The sequence below is a fragment of the Megalobrama amblycephala genome, linkage group LG3, assembly GCF_018812025.1.
Source record: "Megalobrama amblycephala isolate DHTTF-2021 linkage group LG3, ASM1881202v1, whole genome shotgun sequence".
Taxonomy (NCBI): domain Eukaryota; kingdom Metazoa; phylum Chordata; class Actinopteri; order Cypriniformes; family Xenocyprididae; genus Megalobrama; species Megalobrama amblycephala.
The window spans coordinates 43225246-43236447 of NC_063046.1; the positions used below are offsets into that span (position 1 = coordinate 43225246).

General features: G+C 42.2%; 1 protein-coding gene across 1 annotated transcript in view; it reads left to right on the forward strand.

The window, feature by feature from the left end:
• The window catches only part of znf609b (zinc finger protein 609b), a 60892-nt gene that overhangs the window by 47092 nt on the left and 2598 nt on the right, over nucleotides 1-11202 (forward strand). The window contains 5 exon segments of the mRNA XM_048185574.1: nucleotides 5517-5604; nucleotides 6030-8328; nucleotides 8624-8948; nucleotides 9479-9844; nucleotides 10803-10881. Coding sequence (XP_048041531.1) covers nucleotides 5517-5604; nucleotides 6030-8328; nucleotides 8624-8948; nucleotides 9479-9844; nucleotides 10803-10876 — 3152 coding nt within the window. The 3' untranslated portion in view covers nucleotides 10877-10881.

Sequence of the window (11202 nt, forward strand, 5' to 3'; positions counted from 1 at the left end):
ATCAATAAAGTACATCTATCTGTTTATCTTATTTGAAAACACCTGCCTTGTAATGATTTCAGACCCTTGATCATTTACTAGCTTCTCAGCCACAGCAGTGCACGGCACCTTACTCTTGCAATTTAATTTGTTCTAACTGGATTTGTCCAGATTCTGTAGGTTTGATTTTTTTTTTTTTTTTTTTAAATCCCATCTAATCATAGCCCACTGCAGTCAGTGTGTTCTGCTCTCCACCAGCCTCAGTCTTGATTGTCGAGAATTAAAAAGGAAAATTCTCCTTCAAATCCCTAAATGAGAGCATATCTAGGCTATGGGTAGGCAGTGGAATACGTGCCGCCCACACTCTGCCTGCTGCCATCCTCCCAGTGCTGCCACATAAAGGGCTGCTTCATCAACATTCAGAGCGCATTGGCTGTCTAAGTGTTTTCTATTCCTCTTGCCATGGGCACAGTGTGTCTGATTCACCCTGCTCCTCTGTGGCCACTCTTGTGTGTGTGTCTTTGACATGGAGAGAGAACGCAGTTGAAGGGTCAAGAGGGAGAGAAAAACAAGACCGTTTGTGTGGCCATTGACAGCCCTTCCCAACCAGTGCCACGCTTCCACAACATCAGCTCGACCTTTTTTTCGCAGGAAGGATCCCAAACACAGGGCTCCAATTATCTGCTCTTTCACTTAAGAGAGGGAACCATTGTTGTGCAGGTGTTATACACTCTCTCTCTCTCTCTCTCTCTCTCTCTTTTTCTCTTTGGGATGCGAGAGCTGGTTCCACTGGTGTGCATCTCTCCTTTTGATGTGTTATTTTTCTCATTGGGGTGTTGGGCAGATCGTGGTGTATCGTGGTGACACTTCGTGTGGGTGGAAAGTAGAGCAGCAAGATCCCGTGGCAGGGAACACATCTCTCAAACACTTTGAGATGTCTTTCCGCTGTGCTGCACTCTCTTAAAGACGTTGCAGACAGTCCACCCACACTTCTCATAAGGATAACTTCCTAAGTCCTAACACTGCCAATGTAAGGTTATTTTGGTTTTGAATCTTTAATGCAGGAGTGATGTGCCTTGCTGCAGAGTTTAGATGAAACACATCAGACGATGTTTTGGGGTTCGTTAAAAAAGTCTGACAAATGTTAGTTTTGCAGGATGGTAGATCTCTATTGGTACGTTCAAGTCCTCCTGGCAAGTTTGTGTTTACGAGTTGGTAAGTTGTAATTACGACATCAAGTGCATTTAAATAAGTTTAGTCGGAGCAAAATGTTGATGTACCTTTTGTGCATAAAAAAGACAAAATGATGAATCGAATTTATGAAGATGCTGCAAATTGAATTGTTATATATTCTATCATAATTGTACAATACTATGTTGTTTTTTTTACATGCAACTTAGTTTTATTTTAAATGGGAAAAGAAAACAATATTAAACAATTTATCATTAATACATATGCTGCATCCAACTTGTAATTATGACTTTGTGGTGACATTCATGTGCTTTCAACTCATAAATAAGATCTTTCCTATATAACTTGAATGCACCATAAGACACCTGGTGGCAACTCTGGCCCTCAAGATCCACTTTCCTGCAGAGTTCAGCTCCAACCCTAATCAAACACAACAGAACAAGCTACTCAAGGTCTTCTGGATTACTAGAAAGCTACAGGCAATTGAGTTCGATCAGGGTTGGCGCTAAACTGCATGAAAGTGGATCTTGAAGGGCAGGGCTTTGCGAAATCGCCCCCAATACCCTCATTCACTATTCCCTGCATTACTCACTAATATAGTACACTTGAGGGGATGAATGTAAACTAGTGAGTGAATTAGGACACTGAGTGCGTCAGAAGGGCTGCCGCTTTTGCAATTTGTGCTTGCTGTTTAATAATTTGAAACTTAGCAAACTGTCAGCTCCAATAATAATAAAAAGATTTATCTGTCATTGAAACTATGTTTAAACCTTAATTAAACTATTTAATAATCAATTATAAAGGAATTTATACTTGTATGATATTACGTTGTAGCCACATTGGACCGGAGGGATGGAGGGTGGATGGATGGATGGATGGATGGATGATTCAGCTGATGAATTCATTCAGCGTGCAACTCTCAGTGCCTTTTGGATATTGTCTAGCCATAGAGCGTACATCGGTTGTATACTTGTTATTTTGGTGCATTATGGGATTGAAATAGTGCACTCGATAACATCCACTGTGGTTTATGACACCACTACAAATGGCTGTCTCTTCGAATAGTGCCCTATTTAAGGGTATAGGGGGCGATTTCGGACACAGCCCAGATTTGCCCAGCCCTGCCATAAAACCTGTGCTGAGGGCCATGAGGCCACGTGAGAGGATTTATGAATGGAACTGAAGGACGCAACTGATGCTGGTTGGTCATGTGACAGTACCCATATTCACACTATATAGAACATACTTTTTTAACGGTTGTGAAGTAAATTCAAATGTAGTACCTACTCATACAGTACGCGATTTCAGATGCAGCGCTGGATTGAGCACCCAGTCGATTTGAGTGGCATCATTACAGTGGCTGTCAGTGGATCTCCCACTTGATTTAACTCATTAGCATTTTAGAAGACTGCTCTAAGATCTAAACTGGTGTGAAGACACGTAAAATGTGCAGTGTAGCTGCCCTATAGAAATAGAGAAACCCTGCCACATTGCCATGCATTTATTTTATTTTCACTAATAGTAGCGTGTTGACTGTAGGAGAGTTCGAGCAATAAATGCTAAAGAAATACTTTGGAAAATGTTTTTACGTTGGCAGGAAATGGAATCACAGTTGAAAGTGGAATTCTCCAGATTGCCCAGCTTTGTTGGAAACGCACTTTAGGTATTAGGCAGATAAGTACAGCTACTATCTAAATTGGATTAAATGAGATGGCAAGATTATATTGCAATAGCAAATGTTGAATCAGCAAAAAAAAAATAAGACAGCAATGGTATCACACATTTATCACATTTGTAGGTTGTGTTTTAGATTAAACTATCAAAGGCGATTGACTCTTTTACCTGAAAGGCAGGACTTTAATTCCTGCAGCGGCAATATTGAGCTCTGGGTTATTCTCACATTCATTCATTCTTCCTCCTTATACTGTCTCTGGTTTAACTTTAGCATGTTGCAAAGATAAGAACCCAGCACTCTAGTAAGTGCAATAATGACATGCAAAAATATTTGGTAAAATAGCCATTTTATTTAGATTTTTTTTTTTTAATTGATACTTGGCAGTAATAATAAAATACTTTATAATCAGCATTCCTTGACTCAATCCACCATCTTGTATACAGATATTCATTGCATTGTATTGTGCATTTTGTCGCATCCATGCATGCAGTCCAACCTTAGATTTCAGCATAAAACAAGGTATCTTGTAGGGGAGCATAATTTAGACTGACATTTGTGTCAGGAACGTGACTAGTAAAACAACAAATGTTGCCTAGGTAGCTTGCTGGGCTTTGTGAACAGAGCATCCATCTTCCATGACTTATTGCAGATCAAGTTGTTGCTGAGTCGCAGTGTCCTCTCCTGACTTCCTCGAATCAACAGTGCCGTGCTTTATTTCAGCCAAAGCCCAGTGTGGAAATCTTATCTAGTGCACTGCAACCTTTTATTTGTGGATGGACATATTGACTTGCTCATGTTTCAGCCCAGAGCGTGGATCCCAGAATGGCAGGAGGTTAAGGGCAGACAGCTCTCAGTTCATGATGAAACAGTCAGAGGCAGATTGGTGCAATATTTCTAGGCATCACTCTGACACAAATCCCCTCTGCAGGACGCTGGAAGCAGACCAGGGTCGTGTTGGTGTGGCATCCAGTCTCACAAGCCGTGCATGCTGATGCCTCCAAATGTCAGCCCTAAATCTTCTGAAAGTTTATTGCTCTTGAAGTAGAGCCCAGAAAGCCCTCACCCACAGACTATGAAGGGCTCGGTGCCAGCAAACACAACCGTGCCAAACAGCAAGGCTCATATGCCAGTATCCTGATTCAACCCTCTTTCCAGGGCCACCTCAATAAGCCATTGCTATTTTATTGCCAGAATTTACTTGGTTTAAGCAAAACATAGCTGATTGCATCATTACCTTTTCTGTTTTCATTTGCATGCTTGTCTCTTCTTGGATTTCATCAGGAGGTCAATGAAGTGCATGCATCTTAAAAATCAATCAAACTTACCTCCTGATGATTTCAGACTCTTGTTCTTTTAAAGAACTCTTTGGATAAGTGCATTTTCTTTTTCCTTTGCTGATGTATTTCCTTGTAAATTGGAAAGTTTGGCTGGACATATTGGATGATTATTCTGCAATTGTTATTTCTGCAATTGTTTTATCATCACTTTAAAAACTTAATCCAGCCTAAGATGGTTTGCTGGTCTTAGTTGGTTTAAGCTGGGTTTCCTTCTAAACCAGGATGCAGAAACTATTAAGTTTTGTTTTAAGCTAGGTTTTTGTTTTATTTTAAAAGGCAAGGTTTTGCATTTTAAATATTACATGTGCACAATGTATGGATGTAAATCCCTGCTAGTAAATCTTGTCAGAGCCGGTGTAGCCTTTAAAATCCAATAGAGCTGTTTTTAATGGAGTGTAAGTGTGCAGGAGCGCACATGCCAGGCTTCTGTTTGTTCCACTCTGGCTTCTGAAGAGCATCAGAGGTGAAATGCCGGCCATTTAGCCTCATTTAGTCTGGGTTCAGACAGGTGGCCAGAGAACCACTAATGACTGCAAGTGAAATAGGAAGGGGCCCCGCTAATGTGCTCTTCGAATGACCTCCATTGACATTTTTCAAAGGAGAAGTCATGAATTCAGTTCTCACATTCGGTTGCCCACATTATAATGTTTGGGATGGTGCAAAACATTTTTTTAATGTTTTTTAATAAAAACGTCTTTGAATAAAACAACATTCTACAAAATAAAATGTTTTAATGATTTTAGTTTAAACGTGTTAATTTAATGTACAAAATAGTATACTGAACTTAATATCCTAGAGGACTATCTGAAATACTAGTCTGATTGAAGCCATATCAATGTTATACAACATTATACTGCCTCTCATGAGCTATTAAGGGCATTTAATTGTATTCTAATATTGATTTTGCCTGCTATTATGTTAGTGTAAAATCACAGAAATATCCAGCACTTACCTGTCCAAGATTCTGTAGCAAAGCCTCTGAATCACTGCCAGACAAACATTTTCATTTGCTTCAGCTGTTTTCACACAATTGCTAAACCATTTGCAGAGGCGGCTCATAGTACTGCAAAGTCAGATGGAGGACACCATCAAACAGTTTTCCTCCCATAAATGACACACTCTGCTCCTTTACAGCATTTAGCTGGTGTAATCATGAAGTACACAGTAAAAATAGCACGACTGCTTTGAGAGTCTCCAAATCTCCATTTGAACTATTTAAATGGGAATTGTGGCTTCTGCCAGGACTGTGCGTGGAATATTGTGAATGAGGTGGAGGAGCATTAGAATTATAACTATTCTCACATTATATTAAGGGTCGTCTTTATTTTTTACAGGTATGCTGGTGGTCAACGTTACCTGGCGGAACAAAACGTATGTCGGAACACTTTTGGATTGTACACGTCATGACTGGGCCCCTCCAAGGTACCTGTAATGTTTTAACTTTTCAAAAAAAAAAAAAAAAAAATCAAGTGTTTTTCTCCACGATCCTGTTCTCTGGTCTCTGACTGTCTGTCCCCCTCACTTCCTCCCACATCACTTGCCCCTACTCCCTCTAGACTAGCAGTAAGCCAGGTGTATCACATCATAACCCTTAGAGATGAGGCACACTATTAAAAACACACACATCACCAAGCCTGTCAGGTGACAAGAATAGAATCCTACCTCTGGCTTAATGCAAGAATCTAAATGTGTGTCTAAATCAGTTGTTTTTTGTTTTTTTGAATATCCAAATCCATTTTTTTGTTTTGGTTGTTTAGGAGTGACTTAAGTTATTAAAAGCTTTGTCATGACGGCTAATTATTATTAATTGTGAAGTTCTTATAAATACGTGTTCATTTTTCCTTAAGGTTCTGCGAGTCTCCTACAAGTGACCTAGAAATGAGAAATGGACGTGGCCGTGGTAAAAGAATGCGACCCAATAGCAACACCCCAGTCAATGAGAACAGCAACTCATCTGATAATAAGGGCAGCAACAACAGCAAGACAAGAGCAAGTTCTAACAGCAAGGGTCGGCGTGGAAGCCAAAACTCCTCTGAGCGCAGGACTCCGCCCAACAGCAACACAGAGGACATAAAAGCCAGCCCTTCCTCAGCCAGTAAGCGCAAGAGCAAGCCTGCATCAGACATGGAGCCCAACTCCAGCTCTGAGGATTCTAAAGGCAATAAGCGTATGCGCACAAATTCTAACGGTGGAATGACCCCTTCTGCACTCCCAATTCCTATCATCAAAACTGAGTCCCTTCCTCCTCCCCTAGACCGAACCTGCCCCTCACCTGTACTGATTGACTGCCCACATCCCAATTGCAACAAGAAGTACAAGCACATCAATGGCCTGAAGTACCATCAGGCTCGTGCTCATAATGATGATGATATTAAGTTGGATATGGATGGGGACAGCGAGTATGGGGAAGAATCATCTCTCCACCCAGAGCCAGGAAGTTGCAACGGAGCTTCAATTACACAGAAAGGCTCTCTCTCCCCAGCACGGTCTGTCACGCCTAAAGGAAGAGGCTTTGATGCACAGAGTCCATCTCCCTCTCCTGGAAAGTTTGGCTCTAAGACAAAGAAAAAGAATGGTGATGTTGAAGCAGACGTTTGTGGCACACCTATGGAGGGTTGTGAGGATGGGCCTTGCGTCACTGCTGATGAGGCTAGCAATGATGGCATAGAGGACAGGAAGTCCAAAAAGCCCAACAGCAATGTCAAGTCAGACAAGCTTTCCCAGAAGAACATGAAATCTTCCAGGCCCATCCCTTCCCAGCAGATGTACTCTCTGCAGCCAACATCATTCAGTGGTGGGAGCCCCAACCATCCCCCCGGGATGGCCAACATGTTGCAGGGCATCCCCAAGAGTCCCCAGCTGAAAGGCATGCAGTCTAAGTTAGGTGTAGCTGGGGACTCGTCGCCAATTATTCCAGCCTTGAGCAGCTCCAAGGACAAAAAGAAAAAAGACAAGAAAAAGAAAGATTTGGCCAAGGATGCAGACAGTCCCAAGCTCCCAGCAAAAAGTGGGAAAACTGAAGAGGGTAAAAGTCCATACTCTGAATCCTCTGACCCAGGAAGCAGAAGTGAGGGTCATCTCAATGGATCCTCGGACCCTCATCAAAGCCGCCTGGCTAGCATGAAGGCAGAGGCGGATAAGATATACAGCTTCACTGATAATGCTCCCAGTCCATCCATAGGGGTGGCCAGTCGTGTGGATAGCAGCGGACAGCCTCTCACTCCTCTTCACGTTGTCACCCAGAATGGGGCTGATAGCTCCTCGGTAAAGACGAATAGTCCTGCATACTCTGACATATCTGATGCTGGAGAGGATGGGGAAGGTAAAGTGGAAGGGGTCAAAGTCAAAGCGGAAGATCAGTCAGGCAGGGATGGTGCGAAAAAGGCTCTCTTTCCCTCTCAGGCATCCTCTAAAGAATCTTCGTATTATGCTAGCTATGACAACTACTACTCTCCCAGTTACACCCACCCTAGTCCTGGTGGCTCCACTGCTGGTGGGCCTCTACCGGACGGGCAAGCTGTGAAACTGAAGAAGGAAGATGAACAAGAATTGCCAGAGGAGAAGGCGAAGGTGGACGTGCAGGATGAGCGCAAAGCTGAGGTTGCTTCAAGTCAGCCACACCAACAGCAGCAAGCCTCAGTCATTCAGCAGCGCTCCAATATGTACATGCAACCACTCTACTACAACCAATACTACGTCCCCCCATATGGGTACCCAGATCAGGTTTATCATAACCACCTCATGAACACTAATCCAACCTACAGGCAGCAGTATGAGGAGAGGCAGAGACTCATGGCTGAGCAGCACAGGTCTGCTGAGAAAAAGCCTGATTCAGGTGTAAAGGACAGGGAAGCCTCTCTGAAGGAGGACTGGAAACAGAAGGGCCATGTTCCTCCAGGTTTAACAAAAGCTCCCAGCCTTTCAGACCTGGGAAAGCCACAGGCCGCTGGCAAGCAGAGAGACACTTCCTCTGAACCTGTCAAGTCAGTCATCATCCCTAAAGGGGAGGAGGTCAAGCTGCAGCCACAACAGGCTGAGGGGCTTAAAATGAAGCTCAGTGAAGCTGGCCACCATGGAAAGGATGACTCAAAGGCAAGTGTAGAGTCTGCCAGGCTGGGTATGGAGCAAGCCATGTGGTACAGACAGGTGAGGCAAACTTGTGATTCTTTAACTGAACAACTGCACATTTTGCAAGCTAGAGGGATAATTCACCCACACATGAAAAATCGGTCATCTTTTACTCACCTTAATGTCAAATAGTAACCAGGGTTTCTGAAAAGGACAAAAGCCAGCAAAATTATGTCTTCTAATGCAAATGCAAGATCTGGTCTTTGAGTATTATTGTGAGAATTTAAATCAAAATAATACAATCAGATTTCACACAGGTGAATGAATTTCATTACCTTTCAAAACCATAACCGTAACTTCTTTCTGTTTCCAGTACCCTGACAGTCAGAGACCACCAGATGAGGAGCGAGACAGGGAGCGAGACAGAAAAGGCAAAGATGAGAGGCCTAGGCCAAAAGACAGCAGCTCCAAAGAAGATAGTAAAGATGGAACTGATGGTTCATGTCCTCCCAGCACTGAGGACCATCGAAGCGGAGGAAAAGACCCCCGGCCCAATGCCCACATACCTTTCAGCTCCCCCTTGGCACAGCATCAACCCTACCTGCATTACATGCATGGATATCCTTTTGGACAAAGCTACGATCCCAGCCATCCTGGATACAGAGGCATGTCCTCCGTCATGATGCAGAACTACCCAGGTAAGATGAATAATAATAACTGAGTTTAACGCTTAATTTGTATGGTTTGACCAACAACACACCCTATGCAAGTACAGAATGGTGCCAAGGATCACTTGAAAGACACATTTTGAGTGCATTGCATTGCATTATTATGTCCTTAACAAACCTCAGAACTAAAGGTGGCAACTGAGTTACTTTGAAATACCGCTGCTGTTAAACCAGATGTGTTATCATTCAGGTTAGCTAGCTTTAGACATAGCAACAGTTTAACTGGTTCAGCGAGAATTTCCTCTTGTAGATGACCTGATCCCCACTAAAGTGCCCCTTGTGTCAATGTTGAGAATGCAACACATACTTGCGCTGCTTTATCTTTTTTTTTTTTTTTTTTTACATTTTACAACACAATTACATATAAAATCAACTTGTGTTGGTAAAAGAATTGGCATTCATATACTTGCATAAAGTATGTTTTGGGTCTTTATGTGCGTTAAAAGTGCATAAAGGCACTTCCATAAAGTAGAAACACAGTATGGTTTCCTAATCTTTAGGGTCCTATCTGCCAGCGGGATACCCTTTCTCTCCTTACGGCAGTAAAATGGGCGGTGGAGACGAAGCAGAGAAATCTCGCTCCAGCCCCACAGTCAGCAGCAAGTCCGCTTCAGAGTCCAAAGCCTTGGACATACTACACCAACATGCCAACCAGTACAAGAGCAAATCGCCCACCGTTGCCGACAAGCCCTCCCATGAAAGGGAGCGAGGAGCAAGCGACCGAGAGCGGGAAAGAGAGAGGGATCGAGAGAGGGAGAGAGAAATGGATCGACCTCGATCATCTCCCTCCCAACGCATAATGCCACCCCACCACCATCTAGGCTATCCCCTTGTAGCCGGGCAGTACGATCTGTCTTATGCCACAGGTTAGCAGGACTCTTTTACATTAACTTGTAAAATAAAATATGAATATTCTGATTGTTTTGAGATGGTTGTCGGTGAAGCTCAAACAGTCTGTCCAAAACATATCATATTTACCCCCAAAATCTGACTGAAAATACAGAAAATACAACATTTTACATTGAATATTATGTGCATTTTATGTATGCAATATATTTCCAAAAACCGGGGATTCGATAAGACACATGCATTTTGATTCCTTTTAACGAATCCTGTGTTCGCATTTTAATGTGATTTTTAACCATTCAAGCGAAAGGAGAACTCAATTCAGCACTAGCACGCCGTTTTTGGCACTGTGCACACATCTCCTCTCATGTAGCGCGCGAATACTGAATTGACAGACACATATACACAAAATTATGGCAAAATATCCTCGTAAACAGTCGGATTTGTCTTAAGTGAACGTGAACAGTTGAGGGAAAAAACGCATGTGTATCAGTATACTGGATCTGTGTATTCAGTCTTAAAGTGACAGCAGCCTAATAAAACCACTGCAGTCTGTCATTAACTTTAATCAAAGAAAAAAAGAAAAAGAAAATCACACACTGATCTTAAATGAGTAACTTTTGTAATTTTAATAAAGATTAATCTATATTTTATTAATAAAAAGAAAACTGTGCAGTGTTTTTACATTTGATTTCAATTTCTGTACCTGTACTCAGTTGTAGGCCTATTCATTTGTGCATTAGCTATTTTATTTGTTGTAATTTTATTACTGACTGTTGACTTGTCTTTAATAATATTTGAAATGTATATTAGTTAGGCTAGTTGTTTTTGCTGTGGTAATGTGAACCAGGCATTTCTTAATGAGATTTCAAATGGCTCATTTGATGTGGGACAAAATATTGCTGCTATAAAACTGTGCCAATTCCACAAGGAAACTGTGCGTAAACAACATCTTTACTGGATGTTCCTTAATTGCAGGCCTTTCATCGTCAGCGATTGTTGCCAGTCAGCAAGCCTCAGCCCCTTCCCTGTACCCACCAGCACGGAGGTGAGAATGGTAAGAGGAAACAAAGATCAAGAAAAGTCAGCAGAAGTGATGGATTGTGGCCAAACAGAGAGTAAATCGCATAAATCAGTCAATTATGACAGCAGCATGTGTAATGTAAAAGCTTGTTTTTGATACCCAAGCTCACAGAGAGGTCTTTATAATTGTCCACTTGAGGCCCTTCAACTTAAGGATCTATAGACCACCCATCAGTTTCACTACAGCATGATTATTTAAGGACCTCTAGATTGAGGCTAGTGTTTTTAGCACAGCAGCAATGTTAACTCTCCTGTACCGTTTCAACAAATGAAGCCTATGCTGACCTCTGGTGGA